Source organism: Vigna unguiculata, chromosome 5, assembly GCF_037176805.1.
Source record: "Vigna unguiculata cultivar grain cowpea cultivar isolate G323 ecotype 2 chromosome 5, ASM3717680v1, whole genome shotgun sequence".
NCBI lineage: Eukaryota > Viridiplantae > Streptophyta > Magnoliopsida > Fabales > Fabaceae > Vigna > Vigna unguiculata.
The window spans coordinates 52164517-52188367 of record NC_140796.1 but is presented as its reverse complement, the minus strand read 5'-3'; the positions used below and the strand labels follow the sequence as shown (position 1 = coordinate 52188367).

The 23851-nt window shown below is 35.3% G+C and overlaps 4 protein-coding genes across 7 annotated transcripts; 2 read left to right on the top strand and 2 right to left on the bottom strand.

Moving 5' to 3' along the window:
* The first annotated feature begins 5065 nt into the window (after window positions 1-5065).
* LOC114184850 (epsin-3-like) lies at window positions 5066-7098 on the top strand. Of its 2 annotated transcripts, XM_085673764.1 has the most exons (5): window positions 5066-5200; window positions 5350-5534; window positions 5649-5771; window positions 5877-6038; window positions 6290-7098. In XM_085673764.1, exons 2-5 carry the CDS (start codon window positions 5428-5430, stop codon window positions 6870-6872), a joined length of 975 nt encoding a protein of 324 aa, XP_085529890.1. In that variant the 5' UTR covers window positions 5066-5200; window positions 5350-5427; the 3' UTR covers window positions 6873-7098. The 2 variants fall into 2 exon arrangements, with proteins under 2 accessions (XP_085529890.1, XP_027927997.1); XM_028072196.2 differs by lacking the exon at window positions 5066-5200 and having other exon boundaries at window positions 5207-5534.
* A 514-nt stretch (window positions 7099-7612) lies between these two features.
* LOC114184849 (U-box domain-containing protein 33-like) lies at window positions 7613-12006 on the bottom strand. Its single transcript, XM_028072195.2, has 7 exons — window positions 11532-12006; window positions 11316-11434; window positions 11097-11206; window positions 10166-10706; window positions 9229-9780; window positions 8290-9012; window positions 7613-8166 (listed from the first exon to the last, which is right to left on the bottom strand). Exons 1-7 carry the CDS (start codon window positions 11776-11778, stop codon window positions 7984-7986), a joined length of 2475 nt encoding a protein of 824 aa, XP_027927996.1. The 5' UTR covers window positions 11779-12006; the 3' UTR covers window positions 7613-7983.
* Window positions 12007-14743: 2737 nt separating this feature from the next.
* LOC114185682 (actin) lies at window positions 14744-17321 on the bottom strand. 3 transcript variants are annotated; one of them, XM_028073549.2, is made up of 5 exons: window positions 17058-17321; window positions 16610-16682; window positions 16094-16487; window positions 15381-15994; window positions 14744-15023 (listed from the first exon to the last, which is right to left on the bottom strand). In XM_028073549.2, exons 2-5 carry the CDS (start codon window positions 16667-16669, stop codon window positions 14958-14960), a joined length of 1134 nt encoding a protein of 377 aa, XP_027929350.1. In that variant the 5' UTR covers window positions 16670-16682; window positions 17058-17321; the 3' UTR covers window positions 14744-14957. The 3 variants fall into 3 exon arrangements, with proteins under 3 accessions (XP_027929350.1, XP_027929353.1, XP_085529822.1); XM_028073552.2 differs by having other exon boundaries at window positions 17162-17318; XM_085673696.1 differs by lacking the exon at window positions 17058-17321 and adding an exon at window positions 16849-16922.
* A 4044-nt stretch (window positions 17322-21365) lies between these two features.
* Window positions 21366-22402, top strand: LOC146886539 (uncharacterized). The gene has a single exon (XM_085673510.1). It carries the CDS (start codon window positions 21708-21710, stop codon window positions 22212-22214), a length of 507 nt encoding a protein of 168 aa, XP_085529636.1. The 5' UTR covers window positions 21366-21707; the 3' UTR covers window positions 22215-22402.
* The last annotated feature ends 1449 nt before the right edge of the window (window positions 22403-23851 follow it).

The window sequence follows — 23851 nt, the reverse complement described above, 5'->3', positions numbered from 1 at the left end:
TATATGACAACAAGTTGCAAAATAAACTATGAACGGACCCATGATTGGTTTAGTACGTGTCTTGTTCAAGCAACTTTGCCACCAAACAGTCAAGAATCTGTGACTTGTTCAACCAAGAAGTAATGAAAACGATACAGATATAACTCAGAAAACATGAACAACCAAACTCATTAAACTCATTAATATAATCACTGGAGCAAGTGGATTTTTTAACAATTTTTTTCTTTTAAAGGTTTTTTCTATATTGCTTCGTTTATCACAAAGCATGTTTGCTTGAATTTTTGTGAGAATAAGAAAACTTTGATATATATATCTGATGAATCTAGAAAGACCAGCAATATCAATAAAATATAAATTTAATTAAAAAAAAGAAAATCATTTTTAACCTAAAATTTTAAGGTGTAGTTTTATGAATTTTTTTCAACTTTCATAATTTTACTCTATGTAAAATTTAAATTCACTTAGATTAAAAAATATAATACAAGAGACTGCTTCACATACCAAAATAAAGAAAAATTCCAAGTATTAATGTGTGTTGCATAATTATGTGAGTGTTCTAGATTGAAAAGAACCCAAAAATAGATTTTTCTAGAGCTTAACTGAATTTGAGATATTATGGTGAGTATTGGTGGTTGAAATTTTACATGTTTGTTTTCTGAAGATAGTCAATTTTCAAAACTAGATTTTGCTCCGTGTAGACCAAGACATCATTTGACTGCTTCAAAGTTCAAACATTTTCTGCTTTTTGAAATGAATTTTCAATGTCTTTACATGTAAATTGGTATTCCTGAACTTAAAAGAAAAGGTTACAGAAATTGAAAGACTCAAAAATGGATTATCTTATTGTCTGTTCCTCAAGAGTCAAGATGTTTTGTCTTCTTGATGACCCTGCTATAGGTTTGACACCCTCTTTACAAGAAAAAAAAAAAAATTCGTAATTTTTTTCCAATGGTAAAAATTAGGAAAATGTAAAATAAGATTACTTGTATGATGTAAAGAAGAAGAAAAATATGTTTATTTTAAATATGTTTTTACTTTTTTTAAAAATTCTATGGTGACTTTTGATGCGACAGAAATCATAAGGTGGAATAAGATATAATTATTTTAATATCTAACAAAACTTTAATATATATATTTTAATTTTTAATCTTTCTTTCCTTATAAATATAAATATTAACTTTTTCTAATGACTAAAATATTTCTAAAATTAGATTATCAAATAGTACATCTGATATAAAAAAAAAAAAAACATTTTCCGGAGTGATAATGTGATAGATAACGATGAGATGGTTTTATATTAGGGTCATGGTTTTAAAACCTTTTATTCTTATTTAAATTATCATGATGCAAAAAAGAGAGATATTTATTCTTATTTGGAAGAGTGGGTTATTTATTAACTCCATGAAATATAGGGTTGGTTTTCATTATATTTTCTTTAAATTTAATTATAAGTATGAAAAGATAAATTTATATTATAAGCAAAAATGTTATTTTAATTATTTAAAAATTCTATTTTGAATGTATTAAAAATTTAAAGAGAGTTAGAAGTTTTGTATTAATTAAAAATGAACAATATAGATAATATATGACTAAAATGACCCGTAAAGCTTTAAAATTTTAGATTGAAGATACTATTTTGTTATTTTTCCTCAAAAACCCTAACCTAGTGACTCTTTTTTTTTTAATCAAATTCAATAAGAATACTTTGGAAAAGAAAGGAAAAGACAAATTTCATTAAATGTGATTTTAGTGAACAAATGTATTAACTTTCTTTAATTAAAAAAGTTGATTAATTATGATCATATTTGAGTTTGGAGGGAGTGTATTTTAACCCTTTTAAATGTGATTTATGGACATTTCTAATTCATCCCTACCGATCTAGCGAGTTATGGTCGAATTGGTCAACTGAATTGATTCTTTTAAAATGTTTTTATGCTATTTTATTACGTACTATATTTAGGTAACTCATGTTTATTAATTTGGAGAAAGTATTCGCAGTATGATAACACTTTTATAGTTCTTGTGACGTCCCAAAATTAATAGATTAATCTACTAAGTAAATCATCACAAAATTATAATACTAAGAGAGAGCAATCAAATGAACATGAATCACTAGAAAGGTATCTGTTATAGTCATTCAAGGGAGTACTTAAACGGGAACCTAGGCATACAACCATGTCATAGCCAAACCAGAAATAAAAGGATTCACAGTTATGCAAAAGAAAAGCCCCAAGAACTAGAATTTAAAGGCACTAGGGCCATAAAATCTCTTCCGAGGGCCACATCAACAGGCCCACTAAGCTGCATTGCTACCACCATCAGGCCTACCTCCAGAAGCATTTCCATCTGCTCCCACCTTAAGGTGATCATTGCAAAAGGAAAAGAATCAAGGCAAGAACATACACAACAAAGAAAGGGTGAGCCAGAGTAATTTAAGGTTGACATAATATAGCAAACAAGTACTTAAACAGTTCAAACATTTCAACACAGTGAGCACAGAGAATCATGTTATCGCAGACAAGCAGGACACTATGACTCAATTATCTGAATAAATATACTAAGATCGGATTCATCGGACGCTCGCACTTGTGGTGGCCTCTACTGCTCTGCATAGCCATTGCCAATGGGTTTCACCCTACCACACACAAGGTTAGCCTTTAAACGTCTAAGGCCATTATCTTGCCAGAGACTAAGGCCTCCCGCTACTCTCACCACTTGGGTCAATTTGCTCTACTTGAGACTCACTGACCCTTTAGAGCTTCGGGATGCACTCCTTACTTGAATCCATATCTTAATATATACACTACACACCACCACGAGGTCTCCCCACGAGACTCATGGAATTACGCCTATCACACACCAAATTCATGTTTCATACCATATCCACCACCTTTATCTCAAAACATCCAATTCTCATGCAAGTTCTCAACCAACCAAAATCCATGTGTTGATCATGCCAACATACCAACTTTTAGTTCAGAAGATTCAAGCGACCACATATATTCACATGCTTTAGGTTTCGAAAGAAAGGGGTAAATAAATAAATCACACAACTCACCCATCAAACAAAGAGGAAGACAGAATTGAAACCACTCGCTGCAGCAGCCTCGCTCAAGCTAGGAGTCGTCGCCCAGACGAGAGGAGTTGTCTCGCTCAGGCGACGGGCTCTCGCTTAGGCGAGTCTACAACAGTGGGTCATTGGAGAGTTTCACGATCCCTCGCTTAGGCGAGGCTGTCTCGCTTGGGCGAGCTGTCCTATCGCTCAAAACGCAGCCCCTCGCCTGAGCGAGTGCAGGAGGCAGAACCCTGGGCGAGCTGCTGATATTCTTGCCTGGGCGAGACGAGCTCGCCTGGGCGAGAATATCAGTTCTCCCCCACTGTTCCACACATGCAAGGCAGAAAAACGACATAGAACAACATCCAGAATATACGCCAACCATTTTTACACGATTCCAACACCATTCAAGCACCCACAACATGGAACAGAACATACGCATGCCACAATAACTTTAAACTTAAAGACCTAGCTCCCCTTACCTCTGTTTCGAGCACCAAAAGCAACCAGACCCTAACTATGCAGTACCCCAGCTCCAAGAACTATGGCAGTGAGCTGAAACGTGGAAAAAGAGGACAAAACAAAGTTAAGAGACTTAACCCCAACTTGACCCACGTGTTTTAAACAGTGCGTAAAGGAGAAGGAACGGACCAGGAGCTCTAAAGCTCAGCTTACCTGAAAAAAGAGAGAGTTTTGCTAACTCAGAGACGTGAGGATGGAGTGCCCTAGCAGGGAACCTTGCTGAAGAACAAAGTGTTTGAGGGAGGGGAACCTGCTTCTATAAAGGAGACAAGGTACAGAATGAGCTGAAAGGAGGGTATAGGGGGTCCCTTAGTGGACTGGCCTTAGGTCCACGAGAGGTTAGGCCTTAAACACAAAACTGAATTGGGTCTTACAGTTCTGATACTGCATTTATTTTTCAAAATTAATATTTTGACATCATATAAAATAAAAAATATTCACTTTACAACCTATTTTAGTAATATAATAATATATATTAAAATATAAAAAAGACATGATTAAATGTTGATTTATGAAAGAGTTGTATTTTATTAATGAGATATGAACATATCATCTCCCTTTATTTTTAGATGATTATTTACTTATATGTAGTCAGCTTATTCATTTTTATAACTTCAGCGTAGAATTGAGATGGATTCTTCTTTGTTGTGCTGAAACCTAATTGACTTTGAACATATATTTGTTAAAAGTTACGTATCGAACTCTGCACAACGCGATTTTACTTTTTTGATTATTCGAACATCAATGTCTTGGACAATTTTGCAAAGAAAAAATATCTTTTAACAACTAAATTTTATAATTTTCTCTTATAACTTTTTGATGTGTCCTTTTTTAAATGAATTTTCATTTTCTATTTTCTCATTTTTTATAATTTTAAAATAATTAGAGACGACAACTCAAATAGTAAAAAAAGTGGTCGAAATTTGGTTATAAAGGTATTATTGTCGATTGGTAAATATTTGAAGAAGGAGCAACAGAGTACCAGTACCAGGACTTTCCATGACTCTGAACTTTTCAAAACATCATCTGATTGCTCCTTAGCAGGAATCTTCTTCAGCTCAATTTCATTCTTTAACATTCTTTCTCTGACAAAAAGGTAATGCATTTCTCTGTGTTTGATATGCTGTAGAAAACTAGATTTGATGACAGTTTAATAGCTCTTTCATTTATCACAAAAAAATTCTACTTTATAATATTTTCCTATCATGCACTACGCTGGATTTGATGACAGTTTAATAACAGTTTCGTTTTCCACAAAAAATTTTAACTTCATAATATCTGTGATTAGAAACTAGTCTGCATGAGATGGAAGGTGTACTAAACAGAACGTGAATAACATTAGTAAAAATGTCCACATTTGTATCCGATTTATTCTAGATTTTAAACTAAATAATTCATATTTTCACTTCTTTCTCTTTGTCTATCTATTTGTATATCTCTACTACAGATATACATAAAAAGTGGTGATCAGTGTGAAAATTGAGCCACAGAGCCCTGATGATGACGGTGTGGGTTTCTCTTGATATACATTATACTATAGTCTGGGGGTGATGACCTCAAAGGATAAGATCAAGAAGCTATAAATCAACCATCTCAATATTCAATGTTCAAGCTTAAACAAAGGTTGCACCGCACATACGCTGACTTCTCAAAATCCCTAGAAGTTTTCAAAATATTCAACTTTAGAATATAATAAATAAGTTCTTTTAAAATAGTTTCTGCTAGTTTCAATCATCTGTATCAAAAACTCAACTTTCCTTTCCATGCCTCAGCTTGTTTCTTCCAACTCAAGAAGATTTCAAGGAACTGATTCAGTTTAGCTATGTCATGTCACTGTTGTTAACCAAAAAATGGCCACACCTTTGTTCCGTGATTTTAAAAAGCAAGCTTCTTTCTTCCTCAAGGAAAAATTCAAGACTGCTAGGTTGGCTCTCACTGATGTTACTCCAGCAGAACTGTAAGCTTCTCTTTTCACGATTCAACTATTAGATTTGACATTTTATGTGTTTCACAGCCAAAGAAACCATCTGTAATGTAACACATGGCTTTTGTGGTCTTCTACTATTTGCAGCATGACAGAAGAAGTTACCAGAGGAAATCCATGGGCCCCGGATTCTCCAACACTTAGATCAATTTCAAGGGCTGCTTTTGAGCTTGATGATTATTGGAGGATTGTAGAGATTCTGCACAAAAGGTTTTTCTGCCTGCTTTTTCTTCTTCAAGTTATTGGTGTTGATGCTTGCCACCTCTATGTTAATCATCTGATAAAAAATGAATTAATTCAATAATTCTAAAACAGACTCCTTAAATTTGAGAGGAAGAATTGGAGGGCATCTTACAATTCTCTGATTGTGGTGGAGCACCTGTTGACTCATGGACCAGAAAGTGTTGCAGAGGAATTTCAGAGTGACAAAGATGTAATTAGTCAGATGAAAGATTTTCATTATACTGATGACAGTGGGTATGTTCTGGTTTAATTAGATTTACATGATAATGCATCCTCAATATTTACATATAACCAAAACAATGGTGATATTTGATTTTCAATCTTATTTAATATTGATATTTCAAAAATACATTCATCTTTGAACTTGGATTTATTTTTCAATAATTACTTTTTAAATTGGAATCATTTTTAATTGGTTGAGTGAAAGTGCAAGAAAATTATTATAGATAGTGATTAATGAGGGCTTTCTGAGAATGTGCATCCAGGTTCAATTGGGGTGTAACTGTTAGAAAAAAATCAGAACGGATTTTGAAACTCATGGAAGAAGGAACTCTCCTTAAGGAAGAAAGAAACCGTGCTCGGAACCTGTCCAGAGGAATTCAAGGTTTTGGAAGTTTCAGTCAAAGGTCAACTCAAGAACAAGGAGTTCTGCATGAAAAATCATTGCCAACCACATTTGACAGATCTAACTCTGATTTCAACAACGGTCAAAGTCAGGAAAACCAGTCATTTGGCTCACACCATTTTCTGGACACAGCAGCAGTTAAATCTCCTACTCCTAGTCATGAGGGGGGATTTTTGAAGTCTCAAGATGATTGTGTAGAGCCAGAGAGCTACTTGCATGATCATGGAAACGCTCAAATGCATCAGAAATTTGAGACAAGCTCTAAAGAAATGATGACACCTTGCAAGGAATTCCATCTATGGAACTTGAAAGGGGAATCCAATCCACTTTTGGATGGTAACCAAGAGAATGATTCCAGACTTGGTATGTTCACAGCCGAAGATGATCACCCCTTTAACTCCAAAGAAATGCATTCCACTTCTTCCCTTCTTCCTTCTGGATGAAGTTAAGTATCAGAATGAAGGTAACAAGGTATACTTCACTTCATGTGAAGAAAATTATTCCAATCAAGGTCTTATACTACATGTATTTGTGTATATGGATTACCTTATTTCCTCCTACAGTTTTCCCCGAGGAGAAAAGAGAAAAATGTTTGTAAATTTGGACCTGGAAGAAAGCATATTGGAATGAATCGATGAGTATAAATAAAGCACACACCTATTTGCTGCAGATTCTGAATTAGACATGTCACATATGCCCCTACAAAACATATCCTGTCTCTGTAGGTTTTACTTGGCCTAGCTAGCCATGGCTTATTTTAATGACAGCTTATTATTACTGTGAGCCACAGATTTATATGTTACAAACATAAAGATCTAAGCAATTTGCTCAGATTTTCTGGTATATGTTACCAGATTAGATGCAAGCAAGTCTAGGGTAGGTAAGATGATTTTTATAGTGGGTGTGTAGTGAGGGTACAACCATAAAACAACTAACTTTAAATTTAGAAAGTGTTTGAAAAATCTTCTCCTTGTACACATTTAGGAAATAAAAAGTAAAATTGAAATGAATTATGTATAGGTCTGAAAGAAATTCAGAAAAATTGTATGAAATAGTTTTCATAGATTAATTTATATAAATTAAATTTCAATTTTTTTTCTTTTCTGTAAATAGTTATATCAAAACAAGTCCATCAATTCAAGAGTTAACAATGACGAAAGCTGCAGAACGAAGAAACGCAATGTGAAAAATAGAATATTTACAAATATTTGCATATCTAAAAGGCTAAATTGTTTCTTTTGCTCCTCAAATATGTGACAATAGTCAATTTAATCCAATAAAATACTGAAGTCATAATCATGACGGTTGCACAGACTTCTTCCCTTTTTTTTTCTCTGGTCTGCAAATTGTGGCCAAAATACAATTTCTTTTCTGTCTACTTGAATGGCGTAAGCTGGGATCAGATCAAATTGACAATTTTTTTGTGGCATACAAAATAAATTTACAACCACACACACAAAACAAAAGAAAATCTTGGGACCAAAACGAAACTGGCCCCAAACTAATAATGAAGATAAAAAAGAGGCACTTTAGCCTAAATGAACAAAAGAAGCTTCAAGATTTGCAAAGCCAGTCTTGGATGGCAAGTCGAAGTGCGTGGTTGGGAGTAAGAAACAGGTGATTCAATTTCAGATTAGTCATGGGAGAAGTGTCATGCCCATTTTCCAACCATTCACGTATGGCATCTCCTTCATAGGTAAACCCGTCTGCTGCAACTTGAGGATCGTGCATTATTTCCTGAAGAAGGAATCCAAAATACAAGAGCAAAATAGAATACATAAACATCTTTGTCTTTTAACCAGATAAAAAGTTACCTGAACCAAGTTATGTGAAGCTCTTTTATTATAGAAAAGAAGTTACCTGAAGGATTGGACATAAGAAAAAAGATGGCACTGGTCGCTCTTCTGAAGCATGCATCTGCTCCAATTCTCTCACTAGTGTAGGTGTTAAATCTGGTCTGTCTCTACGATTTTGTTGACAGAATTGCAATCCTAGTTCAACCATACGCGATGCCACGGGCGAGGGCCATTCTCCAGCTGAAGAATCAAGAATTGAAGACAATTTTCCACATGAAGCTGCATTGCGTACTAGAGCTGCTAATCCAACTGGATTATTACCAGTGAGGAGTTGTAAAATGATGAGCCCAAAGGAGTAGATGTCAGACTTTGTTGTTAGTATTCCAGTTCTATGAAACTCTGGATCAGTATATGTGAAAGCACCCTTTGGTTCAGTGCTCAAACGGAAACTAGGACGGAGGAGAGACTCCTCACTTACCAGACTGCAGAACCCAAATCCGCATATTTTACAACGAAGTGAAGAATCAAGTAGTACAGTTTCTGGCTTCAGATCACCATGGATAATAGTTTCGGGTTTAAAAGAATGTAGGAAACAGAGAGCACTAGCGATTTCAGCAATCATTCGTGCTCGGGTATTCCACGTTAAAGGAGAATTGTTGCTTTTTCGGAATAGGTAGTCTTGAAGAGTTCCATTGGGGAGGTACTCATATACAATTGACCAGGCTTCAGGGCAAACACCAAGCAAAGTTATTAAATGAGGGTGCTGGAGACTACCAAGAACTTGAACCTGATCACAAAACAGGATAACATCAGTGGAATCTAACAAACACAGGAAAAAGAAACGAGTGAGGGAAATAGAAAAAAACTCCATTTTTAATGTTGTGGAAAAAAAGTTAGAATGTAAAATGCCTCAATTAAAGTTTCCACATCCAATCCTCTGAAGCCATCTCTATATTTTAAGATAATTTCAACCGGCAGAAACACCTTTATGGGGGGAACTAACCTCTTGACGAAACTCCATTGGTCCTTGCATATTATGTTGATGGAACTTTTTTATAGTAACAGTCCTACCCAACATTTCCCCCTTGTATATACAACCGAATCCACCTTGCACAATTTTAAAGCTGTTGGAAAAATTACATGTGGCATTTTGAAGATCTGATGATGAAAACTCGGCTAACTCAGGTAATTCTTCCGGAAAGCCGATGACCCCATTGCAATGAGCTGCTCCAACTTGTCCTCGACTTCTCCACCGCTCAAGCCAGCGTAGGGCTTCCATTTTCTGTCTTCTTATCTGCTGCCTTTCTTGCCACAGGGTTGAGATGGATTCTTGAATTAGTGATAGTTCATCTGCAGCTTCATCACGTCTACGGTTTGCTTCCTGAGCACGACTATCTAACAGCGCAATATTTCTCATGGTCATTTGAAGCTTGCTAGCAATTTCTTCACTCTCACTCAAGAGCTTTTGTTGTTCTTCTACCGTAGCTCTGAGTGCATCCTCAGCCTCTTTTCTAAGCTTTACTTCACGAACATGGGCAGAGTCAAACAAATTGACCTGTAAGATAGAATATAACTTTCTCAGGGAGCTTAAGAAATCAGCTAAACTATAGACTCACTATCCATCACAGGTCACAATGGTTTGGAGATAGAAAGGATACAGTTAAATCCTACAATATCCCGTCATAGAAATTTCCAGACAATTACACTTATGCAAATATTAAAAAATGTTGCATCTTCTACAATTCTGGCCTGAAAATGTTGGGTTGAGAAAATTGTTTGCAGAAACCCAGTATTTTCAGGAAGGATTCTGTCTTGCTGTAATGCTTTTGCCAAAGTTTCTGAAAAACTTAAGAAAAAAAAATACTTAATTCCTCTCACATGACTACGAAGAGCAATAAGGGCAAAAGCCTGAAGGTTTACAATCACTAGATTTTGCTTACCTTCCTGATGGCTTCCATGGCTTCAACTTCTAACCTCTCACACTTTAATAGCTCTGCAGAGGCTTCATCTGCTACTGCCTCGGCTTCTCTCTTGGTTTCAATAAGTTGGTTATTAATTTTTTCTTCCATGGCCTCTAAGTATGTATCTAAGTGAGCCCGAGAAGAATTTTGGGAGGAACAATGACTGCTACAACTGGATGCTTTGGATGAAAAAGTGGCTCCAGTTTCAGTGATTTCCCCATGAGCCCAACTTCTAATTCCAAAACCAGTAGCAGATCTTGCCGAATTTGGTTGAAGACACTCTGAGTCGAATAGTTCGTTCTTACCATATTGAAAAGATCTACATCTCAAGCTTTCTGCGGTGGCAATCTCAGGTTGAGGTTGAGCAGACAAGGATGAAGAACATGGTGAACACGGTGTTTCAGAAGCCTCTCTCGTCCAAATGACTTTTCCTTTATAGATAAACCATACTTCACAGAAAGGAGGAGCATTTTTGGCAGTGTAATTTGCTTTACCAGAATTCCTTTTCACTTTCATGCAACTGCAATTTTCCACGATGATTTTGTAAGTGGAAAGATTTATTGATCCATTCGGTGAAAGAAATGGGACAAAAAAGGACACTACATAAGTAGTTTGCAGCCTTCAAGTAATCAAAAGAAAATAAAACCACTTGTGACGTTCTCAACTCTCTACAGAAACAATAGACACGAAGAAGATACGAAATTCATGAGAGTCACAAGAATAAAATCAACTCTATCCAAACTACAGGGAAGACTAACAACTAGTAGCTTGGCAGTTCTATACAGAAGACATAAACATAATCCTCCTTCTCTCCCTCCCTCCCCCCAACCCCCAAAAAAATGCAGGAAAAGAAAGCATAACAGACAATTGCAAAGAACACTGGCTTATAGACAATGAATGAAGAACTTACTTTTCTGGCACTGCTCCAATGACAAGCTTCTGAATATTATGCTTAAGGACCAAATCAACAATTCCCTTCTGGACTTGATCAACTTCTGTTACTATAACGCTCGCCTTAACCTGACAGGAAAATTTATATTAAAAGCACAGTTAATAATAGGTTTCTTTCCAAAAGTTACATTATAAATAAATTCAGCCATTAAAATGAAAATAGAAAGAAGAAGCTTGCCCTAGCTCTGCGGCAAACGGTCAAGTACTTGTCTATAAGCTTCATGGTCTGTTCTCTCTCCACACTTCGAAAAGCAGACACCACAGCAGGACTAGCCTGTGATGCAGGCAATTTCCCCACTACACAACAAAATTCAAAGAGACCCATTAAGCGAAAAATGGGGGCAAAGTAGAAACCACCACAATTCACAACGAGAATTGAAAGAAACGAGCTTACACAGAGTGGGGATCGTGAGAGAAGGTTGATAAGCATGTAATATAACGATTTCAGCGTTCTGAAAGTGGTTAAAGGCCCATTGAAGCAAGGTAACAGCTTTATCAATGGATTTGCCAACAGCTACATGAACCTTGGGAATCATGGGGAGGGGAAGCTGAGATTGAGATTGGGAAGAAGAGGGGTGGCCGTGGAAGGGAAGGCACAAAATGGGTGCATGGTGAGGGTGCAGAGGTTTCAAAAGTTCCATTGTTGCAGTGCAGGAACTGAATTATTGGATGGTAGGAACAAAAATCGCAACATTTGCTGGATCGGGATGCGAATTGAATTGAATTGAAATGGAACCCCGTTAAACGTTTGACTTTTTAGTTGACTCCACGCCAATGGCGTGTGGAAATTTGAGTCATCTCGTTTTCCACTGCAGTGAAAACCCAAACCCTTTCATGTTCTTTCTTTCTTCATACATTAACATATTTCTAAATACCAGCAAATTAGAATGTTACTCTGAATCTCGTTTTGTTTGTCGTATACGTGAGTACTAAGTAACAATAACGGTAAAAAAAAAGATGAACCTGTCGGTGAGACCAATTCAATTGTGCAAAGTCACAACATTCTCTATAGATAACTGGAATTTATTAGCTAGTTATTACCCAGTCTTGAAAGATTTTGTTGTAGTTATGGTGTTTTATATGTTTAATTTCACTCAACTACCATTTTTCTGCTAAACGAAACACGTGATGTGCTTTTGTCATACAATGTCCTTCAACATGTCACTCAAAATGACATTTTATTATAAAAAAATTAAAAGGTAATAATATCCTTTAAAATAAATAATACTTTGATCCAGGTCAAACAATAAGCTCGTTGCTAACCTAATCCGCGGAAAATCCCAACCTTAATAGTTCAGAGATACGACTAATTATATATTTAGAATTTCTACACTCATTTCTAACATAGTATTTGTTTTTATATTTGTTCGATTCTCTTTAGTAGAATTGTTTATGGTGGTGCCGCGTACCAATTATATCGAGATAGATTTGGTTTGCATTAACTATACTAATTTTTTGGGTTTAGTTTACGTGTTCCACTATATAATTTTTCTGAATATATAATATTGTATAAAATAACAGTTTTATTTATTTATATCAGTGAATGAACTAAAATAAATTATAGAGAGATAATCAGTATCTACATTTTTATAATAAAAAAGTAAAAGTTAGTTCATCTTATTTATAAATTATGACATAATTAGATAATCTCAAACTTTCTGCAAAACATATTACAATATCATATAATCATAAAAAAATTCTAAATATAATCATTAAAATCAATCTTTCTGTGTTATTTTCAATGCTTTTTTTATTTTACTTTAACATTTTTCTTTTCTAAGATTAATAATGTAACTTTCAAATTATTAAGGTAATTTTGTTTTTTCTACTTTTAAACATATTGTGTAACTCATCAAGTGAAATAAATTAGATTTTAATTAGTATATGAGTAAAATAATAAATAATATAATAATATTTAAATAATTTACTTTAGTTTGATTTACATAGATCTATAATGTCAAACCAAACCAACCGTATGATTGTGGAAAAAAAAAATCAAAGCAGACCAAATTTTTTTTATTTTAACCTATTATCAACTTTTTCTGATAATTTTTGGATTATTTTTTAGATAAATTCAGTTCTTAACAGCTACTTTATTCTTATACTTTTTAACTTGCAATAATTTATATATTTTTAAAATATTTGAAAAACTCTATTTGTTTACAAAGTAATAGTGTTTAATAATTTATTTGTTCCATAGGTCATGGGTTAACCCGCTAGAGTGAAGCCGATCTACATTCAGAGTTGTCGAGTAGTTATGTGTTGAACGGCTTTGCTAAGGCGTGTTGTCAGTTTCACATCATTGGTTGTCTCATGATTCAATGGTCGAGGTTTGAAATCGTGTTGACTAACGTGGCAATCACTCGTGAATAAAATTAACAATCAATCGTCGAATGGTTGACCTGTTCATAAAGTTCCAATTGTTAATATGAAAATATGCGTGTCAGCAATCCACTAGCTCTTAAAGTTGTGAGTCTGGAAATATGAAAATATGCGTGTTAGCAATGCACTGGCCCTTAAAGTTGTAAGTCTAGAAATATGAAGATTTGCGTCAAGCCAACCAGCTGAGTCCTATTCACCGTCCGGTCAAGTTGCAATGTTGTAATGTTGGACATTTGTAAACATGAGAACCGATAATGTGAAGACGATAACGCCAAACAGTAACTAGGACAATTAAGTCAACTGATGATTAAAAGTAAATAGATTAGTAATCAAGTTTTTAAAGCAATTGAGTCTTGATTAGCAGTACCCTAATCCATGATCCAACTAAAAAACTATAAATAGAAGACAAGCCAAGATTGTTAGAACTTTTCTCTCGCATTTATTGTCGCATTAATTACTTACATAGAATAAACTTTTATTGACTTAGACATTAAGCCTCTTTAACATATAAACTGTTTTGAGTAAACATTCAACCCCTTTACTAAAAACTTTTAAATCTTAAAAGAATCAAAGATATGTAATTTCTATTTTTAATTCAATTAGCTTATTTCACATACTTTTCTATTTTCTTAATTAGGCATTTAGTGCACCAGATATAAAAAATATCGAAATTTTTAAATACCTAGTAATACGTACTAACTTCTTTGAAGATTCTGTGAGAAGTTTCGTTTTCTTTGTCTTTTTGAATCTGAGTATGCAAGTTTTCAGCTGCAAACCAAATTCATATACATTGGCACGCGACAAACGAGGTAGGTGTTTACGACTTACGAGATTTTATTCCTTCCTTGTTGAATTGTTGGTCTTTTCTGTGTAAGACATTCAACTTTTTAAGTATTTAAAATGTTCAGAAATTTCAACATCTAGCAAAAGCACTAATATACATACAATATAATGTTCAAAATTTTGCCTCAGCAACCAAAAAATCAAACACATGTTTCTACGTTATATCTTGACCAACTCAGAATTCTTGGAACGAAAATGAATCACTGTCACACCAACTGCGTATCCAAAATCTCAACTCCTCAGGCTATTGGGCAAGAGGCTTAATGTCATATAACCCAACCAAGGACCAGTTTTATTAGGATGTCTGAATTAACTTGAAACATAGGATCCGACTTAGGTTTAAATAGAAGACTACGATGATTAAGAGGAAGGAAAAAGTAATAAGCTGAAATGGTTTTGATATATCATTAGAGATCAACTGTTCAACAATTAACAATGGTAAAACAAAACAAATGAAAGAATTAATTCTGCCATAAAACTCCACTTTATCTTAGTTCACTGTTCTAACAACACAAACATTTTTCAAGAAAATTCTTGAATCATTGCAAGGTGCTACTGTATTGCCAATCGAGGACACCAAGCCGTTCTGCTGCATTTAGAAGCATTTCCTGTGTACAATTGAAGGACCAGACTCATCGTACTCTGCCTTCGCAATCCACATCTGCATTTCCAAAAACAGGTGTATTCTCAGTAATAATCTTGATAAGCTGACCATATAAAAAACATTCTAGCATGTGTAGGCAAATGCACGAGATGCTGCTTGCTATTAGTATTCATAGTAAGTTACACAAATCCCAATTGGCCTGTGAAACTCAACTGCTGTGAGAAGGAGGCAAAATTCAAGCAACCAAGCTATCAAACTGAGAGATTTAGATCAGAGGATCAGAACTAAAACTAAAATAAAGACACTTGATGATGTCTCATGCAGTTGTAATGAAGTGTTTGAGAAATCACCGTTTTGGGTTTATCATTTTGACAACACAAATTACTTCGGTCATTAGAATCACAGAATGTTTACCTGTTGGAAAGTGCTGAGAGAAGCCAAGATAGAGCCACCAATCCAGACACTGTACTTTCTCTCGGGTGGAGCAACCACCTTGATCTTCATGCTACTCGGGGCCAGGGCAGTGATTTCCTTGCTCATTCTGTCAGCAATACCAGGGAACATGGTAGAACCACCACTGAGAACAATGTTTCCGTACAAGTCCTTCCTGATATCAACATCACACTTCATAATCGAATTGTACGAGGTCTCGTGAATGCCAACGGCTTCCATTCCAATCATGGATGGCTGGAAGAGGACTTCGGGACAACGGAAGCGCTCGGCACCAATGGTGATGACCTGTCCATCAGGCAGCTCATAGGTCTTCTCAACAGATGAACTGGTTTTTGAAGTTTCAAGCTCTTGTTCATAATCAAGGGCAATATAAGCCAGTTTTTCCTTCATATCCCTTACAATTTCTCTCTCAGCTGTGGTGGTGAAGGAGTAACCACGCTCAGTGAGGATTTTCATCAGGGCATCAGTGAGGTCACGCCCTGCTAAGTCAAGACGGAGGATGGCATGTGGGAGGGCATACCCTTCATAAATGGGTACAGTGTGGCTCACACCGTCTCCAGAGTCCAGAACAATACCTACACAAATTAATGTACCAACCATCAAGTTCAAGTTAGATTAACTCAATTACTTCAACTCAGATATAACTGCTCAGAGACAACATAGGAAAGACCAACCAGTTGTACGGCCGCTGGCATAGAGGGACAGAACAGCCTGGATGGCAACATACATGGCAGGTGTGTTGAATGTCTCAAACATGATTTGGGTCATTTTCTCACGATTAGCCTTTGGATTGAGAGGGGCTTCAGTGAGCAGAACAGGGTGCTCCTCTGGGGCCACACGGAGTTCATTGTAGAAGGTGTGATGCCAGATCTTCTCCATGTCATCCCAGTTGTTCACAATACCATGCTCAATGGGATATTTCAGAGTTAGTATACCACGCTTCGACTGAGCCTCATCCCCAACATATGCATCCTTTTGCCCCATTCCAACCATCACACCGGTATGACGTGGCCGACCAACAATGCTGGGAAACACAGCCCTTGGAGCATCATCACCAGCAAATCCAGCCTTCATTTTCCAAATTGCAATGCAATGCAGTACAGTGCAAAACACTCACAGCAAATTAGCACAAATCACAAGCACAAAAACAACATACTATATATCCAATCACTCCTACTTTCATTTTTTACCTTAACCATTCCTGTCCCATTATCGCAGACGAGTGGCTGGATATCCTCACCGTCGGCCATTGTTTTTCAAAATCTGCACAAACCATCCATTTCCTCTCAAACAATTGAAAGACAAGACCAGAAGAAAAAATGAAACAATTTTAACTTTTAAAAAAATACACAACAACTGATCCCAGCCTGGTAGAGTAAGTAATTAAACCCATTCATTCAGTTGCCAACGAAAAGACATGATTACTTACATGGCTATATTTTTCAAATAAAACAGCAATCTTACAAACTCTACAAAAATCCTAGGTGATTAAATCAGAATCACAACGCATTTGCAACATGAATATAACCTAAAGGTCTTCAAACGCGAAAATGAGCAATGCATGAAAATGTTGGTTAAGAAAAGAAGGAAGAAGGATTGGTAACCAGAATGTGAGATAGGAGGAAGTTGGCGATTAACCTGAAGGCGAAAACTGATGCACGGGATTGGACGCGCAAATCAAACGTCAAGTTTCAATGAGTTTGGGTTTTTAAATGAAAGTGTCCACTTCCACACGACATTACCTCAACAACGTCCGGTTCTGTGAACGACATTCATGTTGTTCTTCACGCGTGTCCCTTCCATCTGTGGCTCCGCACACACGTTGCTTTTATTAGCTTGGCCCATTTTTAGCACTTCCACCACTTCTTCTTCTTCTTCACCTTCTCCTCTCTCCATTTGGGCCTAGTTTCGACCCACTGGGTCTTCTCATGCACATGTGGCTTTCGCAAAAAAAAAAACAAAAACAAAAAAACGTACATTGGCTTTGGACATTGGTGTTTGGATGGGTAGCAAGAGTCCACGTGGTCGCACAATCCAATTAATTCCGTGACGGACCAAGGACGACTCATTCCTACATATCTACATGTGTTGTCTAGTCCTCACCAAAATATGGGAAAAACGATAATGTTGTTGTCATTAAACGACAAAACAAATTCCTCCACGAATCATGAGACCATGCAAAACGACATTCACTGCACCTGCTGCCTCTTTGCCTCTTTGCCTCAATGCTCATTCATTCGGGCCAAATTCCTGGGGTCACTTGCGTTGCACTTGCACATATCTTTTCTCAGTTTTTTTTTTTATCTTTTTAAATTTAAATATTACTTGCTTCAAGCTACAATATATTCTTGTTATTTTTAAATAAATTTTATATTGTGATAACTGGTAAACTATATAGGACAAAATAAATTCAACCGGGATGTTAGTTAAATACGACAAGAGCGAAGAATCCGATGCTGGAGGGAGAAACGAAACGACTCATGCAAAAGGATCCAACGTGGACACATTGGTTAAACTAAACTTAACTTAACTTAACCATCTAAAAATTAAAGTGTTGTTTTGTGATTAATTCAAATTAGTATAGAAAAAAAAAGAGGAAATTAAGGAAAAAGAAAGATGGTTCATGATTGTTAGGGATGGGGACATGATTGAGATGGGAAGCAAAATGATTAGGCATGAGCATGGGTTGCAATTATGCCCCATGAGAGTGTGTGTTATATGCTCCCTTTACTTTTTTCCTACCCCACAATATTCTGCCTTTTCTATTTCTTAATTTTTATCATCAACCAGTACTAATACACACACTGATTAAAGTTGCACTATAATCCGCGACATGTTTTGATGAATAATTTTCGAAATGAACTCATAGTACGGTGGTGAATTAAGTAAACTAAAAATAGATGCGTATTACTTTTGTAACAGCATCACATGTTAGCTCTCATCCCTCATTATTTCCTCAACTACGGACAGGTAGCTTTGGAGCTTTTCTGAAACACCAAACATTTGAAGTATCAGAGAAATTGCTAAAGAAAAAATGGAGAGGGTGCGAAAGAAAAAGGAATACTATGAAAAACAGGGTTCATATAAGGTTGTCAACTCAGTCACAGTAGTAGTGGTACTACTACTACATAGGTTTTTGCAATGCAAGTTGAGTTGGATGGAACAAAACCACATAAAGTATATAGATATATAGAATCTTAGAATAAAGTTAGAGATGCATGTGTGGTCCTTAAGATACGTCACTTTTATCATGTTGGAAGATGGGTGTGGTGAAATTCAGGCAAATCCAATTGGGTCCTCCTTCTCTTTTCTGTATATTCCCTTTGTCAATTTCTGGTATCGAGAAGGATCATATCTTATTAACTTTTTGCACCTTCTATCGAGAAGTAAATAAGTATACTGATAGATATAGTGATTTCTGTGGTAGTTATTTTGGTGTACACAAAAGAAGGTTGCATTGTTCATTTGACATTGGTTGTTCCAAAAAACGAAAGTCACAAATGAATGTAAAACGTAGCTAGCCGTGGTTGATAGTACGTAAAGTTTGGGAATCCTAAGTGAAACCGAACACGTCTAATCCATTACCTCTTCTGCCTACCCAATTATCAGGAACGTGAGAAATGGCAGACAGTAGGTGGGTCCCATTTCCATGTGAAATTAATGTTCACCTGCTGTGCTAAGCTACCATTAGGTTACTCTCCTTAACCAAATCATCACGTAACAAACACTCATCAATTTTCAACTACCAATTCTTAACTAAATTTTAAATTTAACTTAAACTCCATATCATTAGTTCAAAATAATGTTCACTAACTATGCTAAAACAAATATGTTATGAGAGGGTTGCCATGGTCATCGTAAAGCAAATCCTGAGGAGAGAGCATTTCAACTTTCAGCATTGCCAAAAGGATATTTTTGTTTAGTAGCAATACCATTTATAAAGGAAAGATAACTTTGATAGTTTCTTTTGGGAAAAAGAAAACCAGGTATTTGATTTCATCTGTCTGGATGTTGATACTTTTCAGTTCAACAGTTAACTGCGCCTCATGCAATTCCAAATCCCACCATTCACTTTTATCTCATTTAGTTGTGAATTTTTTTTATTTTTATTTTTTTATATTTTTAGTATTTGAATTTTGATTCAAAATTGGAATTCATCTTTATTTAAAAATTTGATATATTTTTTTCTAAACTTTAAAAGTGAATAAATATAGTCATTTTAATTTAATTACGTTATTTTTTTTTTAGGCGTTGAATGCATTTTTCAATAGATATTGAATCGAAAATGTATCAACCGGTGTAAAAAACTTCAATACTAACTTGAAATGCATTTGACACACAAAAAAAAATTAATATAATTGGATTAAAAGGACTATATTCTTTTTTTTTTAAGTTTAGGACCAAAATATTTCAAAATTTTGGACGTGAAAGAATTCTAAATTTTAATTAAAGTTCAGGAATTAAAAACATATTTAACCTATCTTTTTACTCTATATAACCCAACATCTTGATTATTTATGCCCCTTCTATTTTCTTGTAATAATAAAATTAAAAATTTGACTAGCTCGTTATAAACATAATATGTCTAGAAATTATTATTAGTTATGAGTTTGAAAAATATTTCAATAAAGTACATTAATATCTTTAGTTTTGATATTTTTAATAATTTCACATCATTTCAAAGTTATTAAGATAAAAATAAATGTTATTTTAAGTTGTGAAATACTTTTATAAAAGATTGGAGTAAAGGATTATCTATTAAAAAGACTATATCTATATTAAGTTCATGCATAATGAACCGAGTCCAATCATTAACGTAAGTTATATAATTATTTGTGTGTGATTTAATATATAAAAGGACAAACAGAAACAAGAAATAGCCTCTACGCGAAGAAGCCCCAGGTTGAAGCAACAACCAACCCTATCTCATAGCCATAGCTATAGCCATTTATATAACCCATACGTGTAATTAAATCTTTCCACTTGTTAATAAAACAAAAGATATTATTATTCTATTTTTCTTCGTTAGTATTTATTTGTTTATTTATTATATGAACTGTTTAATCTTATATTTTCTGAAAAGAAAAGAAAAGAAAATATGATGGTAATTTATTATTTGATGATGATAGTGATGGAGTGAGTCGGGCTATCTATTAGCTTATGATTGTTGATTACTGAATTAAATAGAAGTGAAGCTATGATTTAAGTTGCAATTAATTAAAGTTGAAAGCACAACAAAATGCATGTGAAGAAGAGTTGCAATTATATTGTTAGGGTTTTTGGTTTCAAATGCTTTTGACACAAACCATAGCACTCAATTAATTGTCACAAACACCTTCTGCTGCTCTCGCATCCAACAACAAACCGAATGTCTGCTGTGTCTGCCCACCCCAATTTACGCCACGCCAAACTTTATCTTCAACTTACACCTCAAAAATTAACCATAAAGTCATAAACAAACATAGATTTTATGAGATCAAATTAATACCTTAAAGTCAAATGTACCGCGAGAATGGTGGCGACAATACTAATTTAATTACTAGCATGCACGTTAAGAGCATATGATTTTGTTACTCAACCACGTGCCTTGTGCATCAAAGTTTGTAGAATTCAGGTTCAAAAATGGATTATATATATATTATTATATTTCAGTTTTCTTTTTCATTTTTTTACACAACATGCGTCTTAGTGGATATATACGAAATCGCAAATAACCCTAAAAATTGAATTTTTAGTTGAAAAAATAAATATATGGAACGCATTCATGCAATACAGCATTGTTACAATTTATTTTCTGATACATTATTTGTATTTAATAATTAAAATTGGTATTGTGGACTTTTTCAACCAGCATTTATAGTTTTATAAGGTGAGTGACAGTAAAAGTCACCCTCTACTTTCCCCTTCCTGCAGGTTATATATTGAGTTGAGAGAGAAAGGTATTTGTGTTGTGTTGTGTTGTGGTAGCATTTGTTGCTTGCATTGGATCCTCCGCTTCAGACCCTTCTTATTATCTTCTCTCTCTCACTCATAACATAACACCAAGAATGCCTGCAATGCTACAATCCAAAAATGGTTGAGAGAAAAACCCTTTAAAAAAACACTCTTTCCTTTCATTTCTATGTGTTCTTCATACACCATGCATCTTCTTTTTTACCTCACCACTCTCCTACACCTATAGCAGCTATCTTCTTCTTATTATTATTATTACGTTAATTACTTTGGTTTATCTTCTTCTCTTTTCCTTTCATCTACCTCAATCTTCTCGAACATCCTTTGTTCTCCCTCATGGGGGTATCTCCCAATCCCAAAGTCTTTCTCTCTGACAAAGATCTCATAGGGGCCAACATCGTCGATCCAGAACTGGGTTGCCAAGCTTTTATCCAAGAAGATCACCACCTTTTCAAACTCAAACACCTATCGGTGCAAGAACGTCACCAAGATAACAAAGATCGCCATCAAGAACACCAACACCAACGCAACAGCATCATCGTCATCACGAAACCGGTGTGTCCCATCACCTTGAAACTGGACATTCCTTCCTCCTACGTGGGATCAGAAAACGAGGACGACGACGGTTACGCGACTCCGACATCCTCGGAAAAGAAAATCCCGGCGATCCCCGAATGCCCAGGTGCACCAAAAAAGACAAAAGCGAAGCCAGCCGCGAAAAGAAAAGCTTTCCGACGAAGAACTCTGCTTGATCTGACCCAAGATTTGGAATCTTTGTTCCCGGTGCCGTGTGTGGCAGATCTTGGGGGTGGTGGCGTGAAGAAGAGAGTGAAACTGTGTTAGTGTTAAACGTGGCAGGAGGGTGAGCCTTAGATTGTGTAGCTAGAGTCCTGATCAATATTGATAACTTGTGCTGTAGTAGTAGCTTGCTAATTTGTGTGTTGGTGCTTGTAACTCTAGACAAACGTGTAACCCTGGTAGTGCATTCATTTGGTACGTATAATTAAAGCTTCTTCTTCTTCCAGCATTAATTGAGTTTGTGCAAGAATTGAATTTGTTTTGTTTTGTTATGCTGAAATTGAAGTGTACGATACACAGTGATGGGGTAGATTTGAATGGGAATAAGGAAATGAAAAAGGTATAGAATATGATGTGTATAGTGTAGTGTAGCAGTAGAAGATGGATGGCATAATTAGGGTAGGGAAGGTTTTGGATTTGGAGGAACATGGAGTGAGTGAGAGTGGATTTGGTGTTTCTCTTTCTTGTGGGATCGGATTCCATTGACTTTCTTTAAGCCTCACCAATCATTCTGCAGATGGAAATGGATACATTGACTTTCCCAAGATACACCATTACACAACATTCCCTCTTCTTGCCTCGTTTTTACCACTCCAGTGCGCAAACCCATGCGCTCCCACACTCTTCTTCCTCCACCCTAAATTTCTGCTTTTTAATTTTCCTTTCTGCTAAAAACTACTTTTTGCAAAAATATAAGTTGACTTTCAAAAAAGTCACTTTTATTCGTAAAACACCAATTTTAATTGCTTTGTTTTTCCTTTTAATTTCTACTCTTCTAGTTGTATGTAAAAACAACGATTACTTCACTCAATCCACTGATAAATGAGAAGTAAATCACCAAACTAAAAAAAATTTAACAGTACTATAGAAACATTATTAGTAATGATTAAAAACATATATGTTTTTTTTTTTATGTGGGGTGAGTCATTATGATGAGCGTAAAAGATTATGTTTTCATCTTCATGAACTAAAGTTATTACTAGTTTTAGCATTCTTTCAAATTAAATTGTGTACACACAACAATCAAGAAATAGGCCAAACAGCCACCTAATTCGGCCACTCAATTGTTTCTGTGACTAACATGCAATTCATATTCTGTGTTGTTTTATTCATTTGATCTTCCTCAAAATCGATTCCTGACTTTGCCGTGCTTAAAACTGCAAGTAAAGCAACTTCACCGGTATTTGATTATTTAAAATCAGGTGTTTCTTCATACACTCAATCAAACCGGATTTTGATTTCCGGAACGCACTAAATCAGTTTTGGAAAAAATTTTCTCAAAAGACACACATACCACCACTCCTATTTTGGATAAGGCTTTTCAGAAGCATGTGATGGGGTGCAGAAAGAAACACTCTTAAAAGATATTTTATTGTTAGAGAGAGAGAGAGAGAGAGGCCTGCTCCTTAGGGTAACGGGCCTCGCTCCAATAGTTCTAAGAAAATACACATAATTGGAGAGGCCTGGTCCTTATCCAATGAACAGGGTATAGGAGTCATGTTTTTCCTTCCTGCACCTCCCTAATTTCTAGCTGCAACTCCATAATATTTAAAATGACCATACTATTCTTCGTAAAAGTAATTTCTAGAATACTTGTTTCGAAAATCTTCTGGAATAAACTTTTCAGAATTTATGTAACGTGATTTCCAAAACAAATTCAAGAATATAATTCTCAGAATTGG

Coding starts and splice junctions, on each gene's coding strand:
- LOC114184850 (XM_085673764.1), top strand. CDS start 5,428: ATGGCCACACCTTTGTTCCGTGATTTTAAAAAGCAAGCTTCTTTCTTC. Junction 5,535..5,648: donor GATGTTACTCCAGCAGAACT/GTAAGCTTCTCT, acceptor TACTATTTGCAG/CATGACAGAAGAAGTTACCA. Junction 6,039..6,289: donor CATTATACTGATGACAGTGG/GTATGTTCTGGT, acceptor ATGTGCATCCAG/GTTCAATTGGGGTGTAACTG.
- LOC114184849 (XM_028072195.2), bottom strand. CDS start 11,778: ATGGAACTTTTGAAACCTCTGCACCCTCACCATGCACCCATTTTGTGC. Junction 10,707..11,096: donor ATTGGAGCAGTGCCAGAAAA/GTAAGTTCTTCA, acceptor GGAAAATTGCAG/TTGCATGAAAGTGAAAAGGA. Junction 9,781..10,165: donor CCATGGAAGCCATCAGGAAG/GTAAGCAAAATC, acceptor TCTATCTTACAG/GTCAATTTGTTTGACTCTGC.
- LOC114185682 (XM_028073549.2), bottom strand. CDS start 16,669: ATGGCCGACGGTGAGGATATCCAGCCACTCGTCTGCGATAATGGGACA. Junction 15,995..16,093: donor TGCCAGCGGCCGTACAACTG/GTTGGTCTTTCC, acceptor TAATTTGTGTAG/GTATTGTTCTGGACTCTGGA. Junction 15,024..15,380: donor CTCTCAGCACTTTCCAACAG/GTAAACATTCTG, acceptor TTGGAAATGCAG/ATGTGGATTGCGAAGGCAGA.
- LOC146886539 (XM_085673510.1), top strand. CDS start 21,708: ATGGGGGTATCTCCCAATCCCAAAGTCTTTCTCTCTGACAAAGATCTC.